This window comes from Streptopelia decaocto (genome assembly GCF_964273445.1).
Source record: "Streptopelia decaocto genome assembly, chromosome: 9".
Taxonomy (NCBI): Eukaryota; Metazoa; Chordata; class Aves; order Columbiformes; family Columbidae; genus Streptopelia; species Streptopelia decaocto.
Genome location: NC_138664.1, coordinates 10,886,896 through 10,904,458, shown reverse-complemented (window position 1 = coordinate 10,904,458; position 17,563 = coordinate 10,886,896). Strand labels below are relative to the sequence as shown.

The 17,563-nt window shown below is 36.1% G+C and overlaps 1 protein-coding gene across 9 annotated transcripts in view; it reads left to right on the top strand.

The window, feature by feature from the left end:
- Window positions 1-17,563, top strand: part of DENND4A (DENN domain containing 4A) — a 47,599-nt gene that overhangs the window by 7,497 nt on the left and 22,539 nt on the right. For 3 of the 9 annotated variants that reach the window (XM_082061432.1, XM_082061439.1, XM_082061433.1), the window contains exons 2-11: window positions 2,471-2,556; window positions 7,085-7,414; window positions 8,020-8,269; window positions 9,627-9,696; window positions 11,292-11,461; window positions 12,141-12,382; window positions 14,317-14,383; window positions 15,655-15,713; window positions 16,343-16,487; window positions 17,074-17,249. In XM_082061432.1, coding sequence (XP_081917558.1) covers window positions 7,107-7,414; window positions 8,020-8,269; window positions 9,627-9,696; window positions 11,292-11,461; window positions 12,141-12,382; window positions 14,317-14,383; window positions 15,655-15,713; window positions 16,343-16,487; window positions 17,074-17,249 — 1,487 coding nt within the window. In that variant the 5' untranslated portion in view covers window positions 2,471-2,556; window positions 7,085-7,106. Of the gene's footprint in view, window positions 1-2,470; window positions 2,557-7,084; window positions 7,415-8,019; window positions 8,270-9,626; window positions 9,697-11,291; window positions 11,462-12,140; window positions 12,383-14,316; window positions 14,384-15,654; window positions 15,714-16,342; window positions 16,488-17,073; window positions 17,250-17,563 lie in introns of those variants that run through there. The other 6 variants (XM_082061437.1, XM_082061438.1, XM_082061435.1 and 3 more) reach the window with 4 other exon arrangements.

Sequence of the window (17,563 nt, the reverse complement as noted above, 5' to 3'; positions counted from 1 at the left end):
GAAGATTTGGTGGAGGGTACAGAAGATGTAGAAGATGCCCGATCTCTCCCTCAGGGTGAATTCTGCTCCATCCCACCCTCTCTGCCAGTTATTCTGCTGCCTCCTCTAAGCTTTGACACTCTAGATTGCCAGTTCTCGCTCACTGACTGCAGCCATCCCACTGAATCTAGATTAGCCTCTGAATTTAGGCCTATTTTTTCTTCTTAGGTATTGCAGTTCTTGGCCTGCATTCCTATTTTCTGCTCCCAAACTCATGGTCTTGTGTTCTGTCCCTGCGCTCTTACCCAGCACTTTTCTGTTTCCTGGGCACCTCTTAAAGATCCTTTGTTACCACGTTTTCTGAGCGTTCTTGATTATCTCCTCAGCTGTTTGGATCTCAAGTTAACCATGAGTCGGTACAGATGATTGTGAATGGGCCAGCAAAAAACTTGATAACAATTCTGGTCTAGTGATGCAGGGGCAGAATAATGTTGGGGTTTTTCTGTTGTCATTTTTATATGCCACTATGTTTCTTAGCACTAGTATTGCTATTGATGCAACACCGAAGGGAGCTTAGTGGAGGCAAGTGATTTCTTGTTAATTACTGTGTTGTTTAACATTATTGAGTGCAGATATATGCAATAGAATCTAAAAAGTAATGCAATCGATCACTTTAAACTTACTTGTTAGCAACTTTCTCTGTTACTGCCATTTGTTTAACTTTAGTGGTAGGAAATGTGAAGAAAGTATAGGCAATGTCCTACTGAAAAATAAAAATGCTATGAGAAGTCCTAGTTGTATTGGGGTAATAATGTGGGTCCTTCATGCCTTGTTTCTTGAACAAGTAGATCTTTTACTTGATAGATGGAGGACAACAAACTAGTTGTAAATATGTTGCACCAGCTGCAGGTACTACCCAATAGAGCTGCAAGTACACTGGCCGTGGTTCTCGCTATGTTCTCTGTGATGTGTAAATATATATTTTTCTTTCCTTTAACTCTACTCTTGTCTTTCCAGGTAGTTGACTAGGAAAGATGGTTTTTGAAGTGTCCGTGGGGAAAATATTAATGTGTTAGTGCTGCTTATTTCTTAGATGTATTGCAGCTGTACTTGAGGTCTGCAGGTGATCCCTAAAATTATAATTTCTGGCACTCCTTGAAACTTTATGTTACAGATCAAGTCATTGGACAGAAATATGTAGTGCTACTGCTGCATATTCTCTTTGTAGTTGTGTGTAAAAATGTATGAAGTCAGTTACTGGAGAGTAACTGCCTATGACTGGTACCGGTCCATAGTGGTGTATGGGTTAGAAGGATGTGCAGCAGGGGCTGGGTTCGCTTGCCAGGCTCTCATCCGACCTCCTTGCTCTAGGAGTCATGAACTAATGGTGCTGATTGCTTCTGCATCATCTGAAACAAGTTGTCTTGTACTTTGGGTTTATGCACGCAACCTTGAACTTTGTGCTTCCAAAAATATAATTCTGATAATCTAGTGTAGGGATTTTCCCCCGTTTTCCCCCCCACCTTCAGGAATGGAAGCAAATATTTAATGGTTTGCACAAACCCTCCTGAGATGTTTCTTCCCAGTCTTGCTTATGTTACACTTTGTTTTCTGAAGTCATCTCACAGTAATTTTCTAGGAGTGTTCTCTGAGTCTTGGCAAATAGAAGCGTCATTTAGACAAGGTTTATTTTTGACTACAGCCTTGCTGGTGCTAATAGTGGTTCTTGGAGACTGAAGTCTGAGCGAGTCTCCAGTGAGGTGTTCTCCTCAATCCCGGGGGGAGAACTGTTGCTTCAAAATGCTTAAATGCAGCACAGGCTGCCTGGCTTGCACATGCCTGGGTGTAAAACACAAGCTCAAGCTGCCTGTGGTCACATCAGTGTTTAAAAGTGGTTATACTGGTGTTTGCCGTATCTGAAGGAAAACAGTGAATTGTGACAGTAAATGGCAAGAATGGGAACTGGAATAAGGTGGCTAGATGGAGTACATGTGTATTACTGATTGTGGAGTGAGAAGGATCTGCTTAAATATCAGAATCTTGCAAAGAGGAGCAATGTTTCGAGGTAGACTTTGAAAGGTTATTGAACTAAAAGAGCACTTTGATAGCTGGCTAACACCTCTGAATAGACATGGAAGGTATTTATCTTCAGAAAATAGTGGAAGAGTTGAATTAATTCCAAGTGGCTAGCTCACCTGTTCTCTAATGTATTTGGGGGGGGGGGGGGGGGGGGTGGTGCTAAGCGTTAAATGTTGTTTACTTTCTTAAAAATATCAATGCAGCATAAAACTTGATATTTTGTTTCTGAAGTCTAAAATCTGGTTTTATATACTTTTTAAATAGTTAAGTGACATGTAACCTTGTCTTGGCAAGTGACTCCTACAACAATTCACAATATTCATTTAATGGGACTGGTGCAGCAGAGTGTGCAGTAAGCTAAGTTTCAACAAAAGTGTATATTGTTTAATTTTTGTTTTCACTGTTTCTATAGGGAATGAAACTTTAACAAGAAGTCTATGTTAAAGCCTGGCTGACAGCAAGAGAGGCAAAGTGTAGAAGCAATGCCCTGATGAAAAGGTAGGGAAAACATTGGTAGAATTTCCAGGAAGCCTGTGTTCAGACTTGGGAGAATTCCTGTAATATTTGAGGCACTTCTGCTTTGTTCCTAGGATTGTTTGCTCGCTATGAAGAAAATACTGGGGAAAAATGGCTTTTCTGTCACTTTTGACAGGCAACTTGGAAGTACAGGGGTGGGCTGAAGATTTTCCCTGTGTAACTGCAGTTATTCACATGTTCTGAGACTGTTGAGCTCTCATGTGATTTGTGCAGTGTCATGGCTGAGAAATGGTTCTGAGTAGCCGTAGTGGGACTGACTGATCCAGTTAACTTCATTTTACTCTTGCATGGCTAGCCTCGACATTTCTGTGTGTTGGCAGCACACTCGAACAGGATAATGCAGCAGTACACAGGAGACTGAAATGCTAGGGGCTGTTAGAACTTTACTGGCAATTTTTAAAAACTGATCACTGATTTGTCTGTCTGTTGTCTGCTCTTTGGGTGCCTTCGAAGGAAGGAAGTTCTTGGGATGTGATTATATGAAGAAAGCTTTAAAAAGACATAATGACCGTTTTTATTAAAGCTTTGAAACATTTTTAAAAAGGTGTATTGCAGAGCCTTGCATTGGTTTCCAACCTATGCTAGGAGACCTTCATTCCTTGTTTACAAACAACATCTCTTTGGAGTCAGGCTAATAAAGTAAAATGTCACTTGCTTTAGAGAGCAAATGGGCTTTATAAGGAACTTAAATTAATAAGCTATTTAATATTCTCAAAGGAAACTGCAGGAAGCAATAGGAATGAAGATGAGGAAGATTAAAAGATTACAAGGCAGTTGTTGTATTTATTTCTGCCAGCCGTGGACTGGCAAAGCTGTTCTACCAGAATCAGATGGTCCTTACTGCTGTCTTTCACACATCATGGATCTCTTGCACATGCAAAAAGCACACAAGCCAATCCTTTTTGCTATCTGGGAAAGCTGGCTCCTCGAAAGAAGCTGGTGTTGCTAGAGCAAGTTCTTCTCGTCTGCAGCCCACTTACAGGTTATCTCTACAAAAGTCTGTGGGTAGGAGCAGGTTGTATGAATTATATCAGTATTTTTTTCCCTTGGAAATGGTGCAGTGCCTCTATAGCAAACTCTACTTCATGAAGTATCGTGCCTCGTGCTGCTGCACAGATGGAATATAAGCCACATCTGCATTAGTTCTGGTCATGTGGTGAGGAAAAAGCTGATTTATACACCCATCTTATAGTATTTGAACAAAAAATGTGGTCTGTTCAAAAAGCTTGGACACCGAGTTAGTTATTTTGTCTGAAAATAGGTGAGCTGATACGAAATCGTGCCTTTCCATTTTTATTTGCTTTCTGTATGAGAGTTGTGAGTAGTTTATAGCAAATAGAAAAATTTGTTGGAAGCAAACTAAGTGTATGTGCTGCTCTTTCTGAATTCACTGGTGAGATCAAAGTTGCACTGATATACCTTCATGGTAAGAGTTTCTACAGAAATTATTCAAGTTAATCAGTTTGTGTTGCATTGCTTTTCACAGAATAATTATTTGTCACTAAATTAGCTCACATTATATACCTTATTTCTGGGGTCTGTTAACATAAAGTTTGCATAAATCTGTTCTCACAGTAAACAGATGTTGATAATTTGAGTATCATAGTAGCTCTAGTAAAGTCTGAAGTCAGCTTGAATAAAATGCCACTGAATTGTTTTGATATCTTCTGCATTTCATCCCATTTTTAGCAGCACGCCTTTGTATCAGAAGGCAGAGATCTGAAGGATGATGCATCATCAGTCAGGCTTCTTCTTTCCCTTCTGTAAAAGCTGCATTAAATTATGAAACTCTTGCTGATTTGTGTATTACTTGCTGTAACCTTAGGAAGCATATTTGTGTGATAGCAGGTGTTTGTATGTAGGGGATTCTAATTTTAACTGGCTCTAAATGAGGAGAGCTTGTCCCAGTTTTTCCTGAAAGTGCTTTTGGGAATAAATGTATGTTTGAATTTAAGACTTTTGGTATAAACTTGACATGAAATAATTAGTAGTGAGGCTTAAATTGTGAGACAGGTATGATTCTTTAGTATAATGTGTATATATATATTTCTGTTTAGTTGCAGTGCTGTCTTGGCTAATTAAACTCGAATAAGGTGCTGCTAATACACTGAAGTTCTAAGACTTGCAGTTTTAACAGTCACAGTTTGTATAATTTTTTGATTGCTAAAGTTGTTAGAAAATATTTAGAACTTCAGTGGTGTTAGCTAAAAGATGCTAGTGTTTGGCCTTATGTTAGAGTTTAAAGATGCTTTATGAAACTTCTTTATCTCTCCATGCATTTATTGCTAGCCTGTTCTGGATTTGATGGAGCCAGATGTACAGTGAAATAGTAGGCAGCATATGCAGTGATTGAATTTGTGTGTCTTTGGATACATTGCTCAAAGAGAAGTTTGAGTTTGTAGTTATTACTCTCATATACTGCTTATTGAGTAACATATTTCAGATGTTTTTGAAGTAACTGCATTTAGGTTAAATTAAACTTAAGTTTGTAACTGCATTCTCTCTTCTCTCAGAAAACAAGCTGAACAGTTATTTACAAACTGTTACACTACTATATATTGATTATTGTTTCCCAGTAATCGTGTGTTCTAAAGTGTCCCATATTGCTTATTAACCATACAGAAAGAAATAAAGGTTGGATAGTTTGGAGGTTTTTCTTGGCATTTCCTTGAATAATGTAAATAACCGTAAAGTAAAAACTGTTACTCGTTTCCTTGCAATTGTAGAAGCTTGTCAGGTCCGTTACTCCAGCAAAACACATCCAGCCTACAAAGTAAGAGCAGGAAGGTGGAATGACCTTTCTTACACTGGTGGATGAGGTTGATAGTGGAGAATCTGGCACAGGCTGACATTCCTCTTGAGCAGGGACTGATGCTGGGAATCTGAGGTCAGCTTGGAACAATTTGATTAAATGCACAGTATCAACTTGGGACACAATTTCCGCAGTTATTAGTGAGAGATGTCTAGATTTATTTTGCTTGTTTTAATGACGGTTTCTTGGTAAAATCCAAGAATCGTGATGGTATGAAGTTGGATAAGGCTTAAACGTGCTACCTAGAGCAAAAAATAAAGGGAAATAGATAAAGCAACTGGAATAAAGGTAGCATGAAAACTGAAGTCTTGTACCCACCATTCAAACTGTGTTAAATTCTGTTTCTTGAGTTCCTGAGCGATAGTGAACTCCTGTGTTTTAACAGTTTCTCTTGCAATCAAATTTTACACCCAAACAAAATTAATTCAACAAAAAAGTCTTAAATAGCTTGTCTGGTTTAAAAAGTCTGGAACTTCATGACAGTAAACTTCTGAAGCTCCTTTAGCAAGGTTCCAGCACATATGGGTGATTTAGATAAACATTTTTAGCCCATTTCTCAGTGTTCTATGAAAGAGTGGAAAGTATTTTCTTTATTTGAAAGATCAAGCTGTTAAATGAGACATGGGGTTTAAGTGACTTGCAAAGGTATTCAGGAGTCTCTGGTGGAGAGGAATCTGAATCATCTGATAATGTTGTGCGCTGTGTTGTTTGCAAGGCCATCCTTTCATCCTACAGATCTTACTTTGTCCTGTGCTGAAGTTAATTTACAACCTTGGTAGCAAATACTACAAAAAAGCACCGTACAGAAAGAATTCATATGTAAAGAATTTTTTATCAATATATTCCAGGAAGAAATAATGTGTTTTCCCAGCACAGTTTGGCTGGAACATCAAGACTGTATTCCTTTTCATTATGAAAACCTTCAGGTGGTCTTAAATGTTTTTCTGTCACAGTGGTCTGTGGTCCATTGAAGCTGACTTGGTTTAAATGTCTTGTATAAAAGCTGGTGTATTGCTGGCTATCGAGGTTTTACATATCAAGGATCTGAGCCCCAAAACACTATGAAATAAAATGGTATCAACTTTTAGCTTGCAAAAGTACTCCATGAAGATCTGGCCTTGGTATCTGATGTAAAATCCCACAGGGTGAGGTGGCTGCAAATATTATAGTCATATCTTTAGAATAATCATGACACGCTTTGCATAAATGTTTAATATTCAGGAAGCTAATTAATTCCAGATCATGCCTTAAAGATCCATTGTCATGGTGAAACGAGCGCAGTAGCAGACTATATGCAAAATACGTAAGAGCTGCTTTTTGTCTTAGCCACGAGTTTTAATTAGTGAACTCTTTGCAAAACTTTGCACGCTATTTTGCTGTTACTGTTCCTGTTGGTTCAGCTACTCTAGCGTGTAAGTAGAGGGTTTTCCATCCAAAGATTTAACAATTAGCTCTCATGATTGTGACTCAGAATTCCAAATTGGAAAGATCATGATTACAAATGAGACATGTTATATGATCTGATGATGGATCTCTCTTATTTCTTTTGTATTCTTATGTTGTGTTTTCATTTATATTATTGCTAGTTTTCTGTTTTTAAAAAATAAACATAATTTTAATCTTTCTGATGTCTTAAGTTTCCTTTAAAAATACTGATATATATTTCTTTCTTACCAGTTAGAACGTCTTGTAATGGAAGATGGAAGACAAAGGGGCTCGTGTTGCTGACTACTTTGTTGTCGCAGGATTAACAGATATTTCAAAACCACTGGAGGAAGAAATCCACTTCAATGATGCTTGCCATAAAATTGCTAAACCAAAAGAACCTGTTACAGATGTAACAGTAATTAATAAATCTCTGGGGGAGGAAGTTCCTCAGGGATATAAATGCATAGATGTTACTCCCTCAGGACTGTCTGCAGATCTTAATAATGGCAGTCTTGTAGGACCACAGATATACCTTTGTTATCGCCGAGGAAGGGATAAGCCCCCGCTTACTGATTTGGGGTGAGTGGTTTTTCTGTTCCCGTAAGCGATTTTGGCAGTTTTATTTGACTAACAAGATTTATTGAAGTACCATGCTTTTCTAATATAAGGCAAAACTCTAAAGAGGAGGATATTGCTTGACTTGAGCATACTGTAACCCAATATGGTAGGAAAAATGCATGCTGAGTGCATTTTAGTGAAAAGTCTAGACCTTTCAATTTGGAGGTTGCAAAACCATTTATAATTTTCAGTGTATATATTTTGGTTGAGATAACATGCCTAACCTATTTAATACAGATTGAAAAGTGGTGAGTTGTATGACGTTCTTAGGATCAGGCAATGAATCTTTAATAGAATTGAAAATAATACTATTTTACGGTAAACAAAACACTTAAAAGCAATTATACGTAAGGAAAACTAGTATAGTTTAATCACAAAGCTTTTCTATTCAAATGCAATTTGATACGTGACCTGAACTTGTCAGTAAAAATGTTTTACTAGGAGATGAGACGAGAGCTGCTGCTAAACTAGTACTGTTCGGTTATAATTCTTACTATAGTATTAGTATTCAAATGTTAAAGAAAATTATGTGCCTTCTGACTTTTGTTCATCCCATTTTTAACTAGGGTTTTATATGATGGGAAAGAAAGAGTAAAGCAAGGTTGTGAAGTAATTCAAACTACTCCATATGGTCGGCCTGCTAATATTAGTGGCAGCGCCTCGTCACAAAGAGTGTACATCACTTACCGAAGAGCATCCGAAAACATGACACAAAACACATTGGCTGTTACGGATATATGTATAATCATACCAAGTAAAGGAGAAACCCCGCCACATACGTTCTGCAAGGTTGACAAGAATCTTAATAATAGTATGGTAAGATTCAAAATCTGGATTTTGAACAGTTGTTATTCAATGATGTGATGTTTGTGGAGTATTTGTGACAGTTCTCAGAGGACCTGGTAAAAAATTTTGGTAAGCACTCTCCAAAGATACATCAGATCTTGGACAAGTTGGAGGATTAGTCCTTAGGACCTGCTGTGTCACCATGTGCGTAACTGGAGGTTTTACAGATGTGACTATTTCTGATGCTGATTTTACTGTTGTGATGGAAATTCTATATCTAACAACTTAATGCTTAATATGGTTCCGAAGCCAGACCTGCTAAAATGCTCAGGCATCACAGCACTTTTTTTTGCATAACTTAATATTTTGTTGTCTCCTAATGGAATCTGCAGCCCTGTGTGCCGGGTTTCCTAGGGGACTCAAAAGTCAGCGTGCTGGCGAGGATGCTGGCTGCATATGGGAATAGTATGATGTGAAAAAGATCGTGGTGGAAATTGATCTGCACTTATTTTTAAATAAATGTCTGTAGACATTAACAAATGGATTTTTCAGTTCTACCAGTCCCTGTGTAGACTGGGTTATGGGAGTGCTGTCTTATAGAAATTGCTGTATCTTTCTCCCATCCCTAAAAGCTTTGCGTCCTTAAAAGGTGCCGGTCTTTTCTGTGGCTTTCAGTGTTCTTTATTCTCATGTCCAGAAATTGAGAACTTCAGAAATATTTTAAAACGTTAAGGAAGTTGTTGTTTAGAAGCTGCAAAAACTATGACTTTATGCCACAGTGTTTTACAGACCATGAAATCACAGATGAAATAAGGAATGTGGCCTAAAGATTAGTGTGATTAAAATATAAATGCAAGCACAAAAGAAAATTGATAAGTATTAAAGTAATACACAAATGTAGTTAATAGCAGAAACATTGCACTGTGTGTGTGTGTGTATATATAAATACCTGCATGTATGTATATGTATCTGCCTATATACACGTTTAAGCCAGAAGTTTAATGGAATGGAGAAAGGCTTAAATGTTTATATGGATGACAATTGTACTTAAAATTCCATAGTTATGTTCACAAATGTTTTGGAGAAGAATTTATAGGTCTCATGCCTCAGTCTAGAAACCAGTTGTGTTTGGGAGGTCAGGCTGTGCCTGCTGTGGATCGGTGGCTCAGAGCTAATATGGTGCTTTGCTTTCAGTGATCTGTTTGTGGCTGTTGTCTGAAAGGATGGCATAACAGACACTGAATTCCAATATTTTAAAGCTCTATGTTTTTGTGTATAGATTATGGTCCTTTGTAAAGAAGGAAGAGGAGGCTTTCCTCCACTATTTTCTGTTACATTATTTTCTTATACTTCAGCATGTAATTCAATAATTTTTTTTGTTTTACAGTGGGGCTCAGCAGTATATTTATGTTATAAAAAGTCTGTGGCAAAAACCAACACCATATCATATAAAGCTGGTATGTAACTACTATTTAGCTCTATCGTCAATTCAGGGTGTACAAGCTTATTTGTGATGTAATACATTATTAATTGAAGAATTACTTGACAAAGACACTGTCTTGGCATTATCCAGAAAGGAATCTTTCCCTAGAGAAGCCTTTTAAAAGACTGTCCTAACATAAGCCTTAGAATTATGTATCATGGCCATTTGTTTTAAAATTGCTTTTAATTGAAAGCTCAGTTGTGTTTTGATAGGTTTCTACAAACCTGTGTGTTTCTCACCTCTGTTTTTGTTGCTAAGAACTGTCTCTTTAAGAATGCATGTGTGTGTATATATATATGCAGAAGAAAATACTCAAAAAATTGCTTGAGGAATTTTCACAATCACTTTTTCAGTAAACATTTTGACGATGTTGGGGAATAGAGCAGATTTCCACACTGCCCTGAACGTCAGTGGCATTGAGCTCTTAAGTATTTTTGGATTGTGTATCATCTTTATTTTGTTTTATTTATGAGACAGAATTAATTTGCTATGACTCTGATGAAATGTGTTGGTTTTTTAAAAAAAAAAACGAAACCAAAACAAAACATGATATTGTTTGAATGCATGTCATGAGCATGATTCAGGCTTAAGCTTTAATTTACTTATATCCCTTTGAGATGCTGCTTTCTGTAAACAACAGTAGTTTCGGACTAGCTAAAAGGTGGACACTAAGTTTGTAAATAAATACAAATATTAAAAAGCCCCACATCTGTTAGTAGCTTACACAAAATATTGCTTCTTGGGAGGAAAAACCAAACCAAACCACTGCCCTTCTTGATGACCAGTTTTTATTGCTTCTTAATATTTCACTGTATATTAGATTAGAATGTGTAGTGATTGTGTTTTCTAATGTAGAGAAATCCTAAATCTCTTCACACAATATAAATTCTCAGTTTGGAGTCCCCTGGGCTGGTAATGAGCACAGATAGTTTGCCACAACCATGTGATGTAACTGAAGACCTGTATGAACTTCATGTTTTACAGCTATGTTTAAAATTAAGTCTAAACACATTAGTCTGATAGCCCATTAGCTGAATCCTCAGCTGAGGTAGATCAATATAATTAATTGGTTCGATTCAATTGAAACTAAAAAAATAATCTGTCTAATATCTAACATATCAGATATTTCAGGAAACTAGTTGGCAAGAATTACTTACTTTTATAATTGAAAGTGTGAGTCTAATTCCTCAGTTACTCAGGTTACCATTTTTTCAACTAAATTTTAAATCTTTACTCATACTAGTGAAGAATGTGAGCTATTACAGTAATAGCTGAGATGCACAGAACCTGCGAACAGAAATAGATAAATTACTTGTAAAGAGTTCCTAGAATGGTAAGTAGCACTTCAGCCCAGCGTTTTAATGGGTGATTCCTCATCAGGCCCGGGGAGCGTGCTGCTCCTTGCCAGCTATTTGCTGTGCCTGATTATTTACAACTTTACTGAAGTTTATTGAAGTCAGTATATGCTGATACACAATTTCTCTGGGCGTTTTTTTAATGGAATGAGCTATTACAAATGTGTTTCTGCTATTCCTTACATAACTTCCTTTTTACAAATTGCCTTTATAGGTTTAATATGCAGATATCCTGAAGAAGATTATGAATCATTCCCATTACCAGAATCTGTGCCTCTTTTTTGTCTACCTATGGGTGCAACGATTGAATGTTGGCCGTCTAACAGTAAATACCCTCTCCCAGTTTTTTCTACATTTGTACTAACTGGAGCTTCTGCAGAAAAGGTATTCTAAAAGCTTTTAAAAAAAAATCATGGTTTATAATTTGAGTTTAAAAATGCAGGTGTTTATCTTTTCAGGGTGCGTATTTTCACAAACTAACTTGCATCTATTTGGGCTTAATTCAAAGACTACTTTAAAGAGTGACTTGCATTTATTTCACTGCTGGACAGTTGATCATATAAACATGTTCTCCCTTGCTTTCCAATTATGTTGGTCTTTGAAACTACAGAGCTATAAAAATTCTGAGTGCATATACATGCAAGTATACCATTTTTATTGCAAGCGTGGACACAACCTTGCATGTATATGCTTGTTCTAAAAAGTAAATTGAATGTCAAAGGAATACTGCTTTGAGTTGCTTATAAAGGATTCCTAAAATAGCTTTAAAAGCAATTGTAGGAGCAGTTGACTATATACTCTGTATAATAATAATTTTTCTCTCACTTAAATAGTTTCATAAATTACTCTTTCTCGTATGACATTAAGTGTTTTAGATGAATAATAGTCAGTCTGGATTTTCACAGCCATAAGAATATTCCAGAATAGATTGCTTCAAAAGATGGTACATTAATGTAACTTTTCAAACAGTAACACCAACTTGATTTTCCTTGCGTGTTTGGGTGCTGTTAGATTGCTTTGAAGATGGAGGCAGATTCACTGACTTCAGCTTTGCTGTTTGCAGGTGTATGGTGCTGCTATTCAGTTTTATGAACTGTATCCTGAAGAGAATCTCACAGAGAAGCAAAAATCTCAGCTGGGACTAACAGCTGCTGCCGAGGGAAAGTCAGACACATGCCGAACAGTTCAAACGAATAAATGCATCTGTCTGCTCTCTCACTGGCCTTTCTTTGACGCTTTCAAGAAGTTTCTTACCTTTCTGTATCGTTACTCCATCTCTGGTCCACATGTTCTACCCATTGAGAAGTAAGTACTTTCAAAAATTCATAACAGTACTTTCAGTTGATGAGAGCTTTTTGTTTTACTTCTGTTTCCTATAATATCCTTTTGATTTCAGTCATCAAACATTGAATATAATGGTTACAGCAGATTAAGCACTTTTCTCTGTTGATTAAATGTATCTTTACTTCCTGAAAAAGCCCAGATTTTTATTTGTGATTTAAGTGCTTGCAGAGGTATCTCTGAAAGCCCTTTAAAATTAGCTTTACACCCTTTATCATAGTGATTAGGAGAACAAATTATAAATCCTTTCTTAATTTTTAATACATTAAAGTAGAAGAAAAAATATCTAGTTGTGAATTTTTTCAAATGCCTGATGTGTAATGAGAGATAATAAAGTGGATTTGATTCCCCCCCCCCCCCCCCATTAGTAATCCTCTTCTATTTGTGATGAATAAACTTAGTTTCATTCTTACATAAAGGATTTCCCTTTTTAAAATGCAGAGGAAGTCCTCACATCCAAGGAGAGGTTGATATCTGTAATTGATATGTGATGCCATTTAACATTTTCTAGCCTAACACAGCTTTTCAATACATCAGACTTCAAGTGCAATATTGGTTTGGTTGTGTGTTGGGTTTTTTCATTACACATCAGTATTCTGATTAAACTTTAATATTAAACTTCATGCGACTTTAATTTTTATGGATTAAGTGAGTTTTTTGTGATTGTTTATCCACTTCATTATTTCACTTGGTATCTACTACTTTTGAAATTCTGATAGGGTCAATTTCCAATAATGAAAAGTTTGGGTTTTTTTTTAACCTGGGAACTATATTTGGTTTTTGAGTTTTGCAAATTAATTAAATGAGGAGCAAATGTAATTAATAATAATAATAACTGGTCAATTTACTGTGGATAATTTAAATATAGCTACACTGCCTTGCATGAAGTTAAATAGTCTGTTGCCTGGTTTCTTCAGCTATTTTAATGCTAATGAAAATTGTTTGTGCCATACGTGCGTATTTGAACATTTTCTGCATGCACAAGCAGCCAACCTTGCCCTTCATGTTTCCTCTGTGTTCCTTATGCCTGCCACCATCCTTGTACACAATGTATGAAATATATAGCTTTGAATCAGAAACATAGAATGAGTCTTCTGTGTAAATCAGTGTGTGTTTGTGGATTTCTCTGAATTTCTTCAAAATTTGGTTGTCTGCATCATAATAATGGTAAAAGTTGCAGAAATCCCACTAAAGGATGTGCTGTAGCATGCAGTTTCTGATGGATTACCTCTGCCTGAGTTTCTACTGATTGCAGGTGGTTTCTTTCAATGGGAAAATGTGTATTATGTAGAACTCCTACACTTTTAGACCTTTTGTACGTTAAAGCAGTTTATAAAACTGACAACTTAAATTTTAAATACATTTTTCTGTATTTTTAATATTTAGAAAAACTTTAACACTTTTTTCCTCAGAAATTTTGCATAGCATTTTGTATTTGGAAATGGAGAAAATTAATTAACTCAATAACTCAATGACTCAATACTCAGTTCTGAGTGTGTTTTTGCAAATAACCAGTGCTGTCTCTGAGGTATAGCACTTTATCAAGCCAGAAGCATGATTGTAAAATGGTATTGTGATAGTCAAACATCGATATGTCTACTTTACAATATATAAAAAAAAGCGCTACTTATTTTTCAGTGTCATGAACCAAGCTCGTAGTCTGAAAGATAATCTGGCCTGCCATTTTGGTTGTCACTAGTAGAAAAGATTTTTCAAGGTCAGAACGTCCCTGTAGGATTTGAGGCCTGTGTTGGTGTTTGGCTTTTTTTCTCTCGGTCTTCTGAATAAGTATGTACTGCTTTTGTATAATAATTTAATTTACAGGCCAAAAATTGTCTTGAAGTAAAGCAGTTTAAGCTTCTAATGTCTACTAAATCTGTATTTTTCTTTTCCTCTAGACACATTTCCCATTTCATGCATAAAGTTCCTTTTCCATCCCCTCAGAGGCCACGAATTCTAGTTCAGGTAAGTGTCCATTTCTTCTTAATTGCTGTGTTTTAAGTGAAGGCAGAACAACTGTTGAACAGGTTTGTAAATGGAAAATATAGTATTTATGTTAAATCTTTTTTTTTGTTCAGTATTTTTTTTTCCTAAATTCATACACTTGATTTTTACAGATTTCTCACTGTTCCAATGCCACTTTAAGTTAAGGACTTTAATGAGATATTACAAGATACTGTTTAGTGAGGTTGGACCTTAATTTCCATATACTCTGGAAAAAAAAAAAAAAATTAAAGAAAAACTACTCAAAGTTGGAATCTGGTTTGATTTTTGCAACAACTTTTGAACTGTTTTCTTATTACAACTGTATGAAGGCTTAGTGTGAAGTAAATAAACAGAATTAAAAGCAGCTGTGAAGCATATATTCATGATTACCAGGTTTCCGCAAAGGGTAACCCAATTGGATTATCTGTTGTTTAAAATTTCACCCATGTCACAGTTTGTAGGAGAGAGGAAATCCCTATCTCAAAGACTTCTTAAGAGAAGTGTTATTATTTTTTTTTGTTTTTTCTTTTCTTTTTTCTTCCCAAGAGGCAAAATAGGAAGAGATGTGTAAAAACTTTATTGCTGAGAAGAGACAGCGCTGTTCTGGTTGTAGTTATTCTACCAATCCTGTGGTTTTGAACAAGTTGTTACAAATTGATATTACTCCCTGTTGGAGAACGCTGTGCAGTTTTAAGTCTTAATGCAGTAGCCTGTGTGCTAGTGAAGTCTTGGGTTATGTCCTTATAGGAAGTATGGAACATCAAAGATCCTCCTTGGTGTACTGGGATATTCTAAAGAAGTGGCATTTATTACTGTTAATGAAAAGGGGTTGGAGAACAGTTACACTGAAACTGAATTCCCCCTGCCCTTTGAAAGCTGTGGATGAATTACGGGTCTTCACTTAAAATATAGAAGGCATCATTTTTCAGTAGTTAATATATTACTTTTTTTTGCAGCATTAGCTAGTTTAAATTCTTCTTTATGAATCTGCAATGTATTCAGTTCTGATTAAGAAAGGAAGAATGTGCTTTGCCTGGTTTTTACTAAAAGATACTGATGCACAGCATTGCACACCACTTCTTGCAGTGTGATACAGCTAGGCTATAGAAGGTTTGGCTTAGTTTAAATTTTACTTTTAGGTGGTTGGTTGTTTTTGTTTTTTTTTTTTTTTTTGGTTATAGTTGCATAATTTCTAATAAATATTTCCAAAGTTCAGAATAAAAAGAATGCATTTTAAAACCTCTTTCCAGCTATCTCCACATGATAACTTGATTCTTAGCCAGCCTGTGTCATCACCCCTTCCACTGAGGCAAGTACAGAATCTACGGTTCAATTGTGAAATGTTTTGTGGCTTACATTGCGGGAAAGATTTAGTATTTCTAGTTGTGATCATGCACATTAACTTACCTTGTCTGGTGCCTTTTGTAGCTAGCGTATCTGAAGCTTATTTATGTGAGCAGACCTACACCCTGGCAAAGATACATACTTAATGAACAATATATGTGTTTTTGCAAATAACTTTAGCTGTTGTTAGATCCCCTTTCTAGGAGTTGGTACCTGGGCTCCCAAGATAGAGCAGCTTTTGCATTGAAAGATAATTGAAGCGGTTCTGTGACCGTCTTAACTTTCGCGTCTCTGCAGGATAATGATTAAAGAAATGCATGTTTTCTCCCTGTAACTTGCTTCTCAAAAAGAAAAATCATCATGCACATGTCCTGAAAATAGTCGAGAGTGATTGAAGTAATGACTACTGGGAAGTAACTGTTCTTCACTGACCAGTGAAGGGTACCACGTAGTCTGCCTTGCAATCTTCTTTAAAAGAAATATTTACAGATTGAAGTTTATAAAATCCTACTCTAATGCCTTGGTTTCTGTTTTGTTATTGAATTTTTTTTATTGTCCCCTGGAACTGTCCAATGTGTTTCTATTCTGTAACAGCGGGGGCAAGTTTTCTACACTACTCCAGAATTTAGGACCTGAAAATGCCGTAACTCTACTGGTCTTTGCTGTGACGGAACATAAAATTCTCATCCATTCATTGCGACCTTCTGTCCTTACTAGTGTGACAGAGGCATTAGTCTCTGTAAGTAACATTCTTTTAATCATACACCTTTGAGTAGAAAAGATAATGTTTTTTAGATAAAATCTAAAATTAGTAATAGTGCTGTTAGCCTTAAAGGTTACTTAAGAATAAAAGTAAAGATTGTTAGAGAGGAAAAAATAATGTTGCTAATGATATCCATGAAGACAGAAGAGAAAGAATAACTATTTGTTCTTTGACTGTAAATACTGTAAATAAGCATCTTGTTTGGCCATCACAATGCACCGAGTTCTTCATTTTCCCACATAGCACTGTATTCTCTCTTGCAGAAGAATTTTAAATGAGTGTTATTTTCTTGCCTGTCTTCACTATAGGCATTGTCTTACTACATCTACTATATACAGGTTGTTATATAGAAGAGCTTTTTTTTCCTACAAATTGAACACACTGAATTTTAAAGGAATTAGTGCATTTTTATTTAATAATCTGCACTTAGATTTTTCACTAATAATTATCTACCATATTAAACACTTTTGAAGTGGTGGTTAGTGAAGTGTGGTTTATACTTGTGTAGATTATATTATTATACAAGTTTAACCTATGTTTTTATCTCTGCACATTTTCAAAGATGATATTTCCCTTCCATTGGCCTTGCCCATATATTCCTCTCTGTCCCCTGGCACTGGCAGATGTGTTAAGTGCCCCGTGCCCCTTCATCGTGGGAATTGATTCAAGATACTTTGATCTCTATGACCCTCCACCAGACGTTAGCTGTGTTGACCTAGATACCAATACAATTTCTCAGTAAGTATTTATTAATAATTTTTCTTCTGCATTAATTTTCAAAGGCAAAAACTAGCTTTTTGGCAAAACTTTGCAGGGTTTTGTTTGTTTTAAACCTCTGATTTTTCTGTGCTTTTTCTTGGAACAGATTAATTCCGTTTCATCATATGGAAAAAAGTATTACACAGACGCTTATAATTTTTGCAACTTTGTGACCAATAGGGTCTTGAGGTATGCTGGTGCCCTCTGTTGACAAAGGACATTGTAATATTTTTTTGTCATCATAATGGTATAGTTAAGTCCAAATCTATATGTACTAACCACAAAGCAGTTAT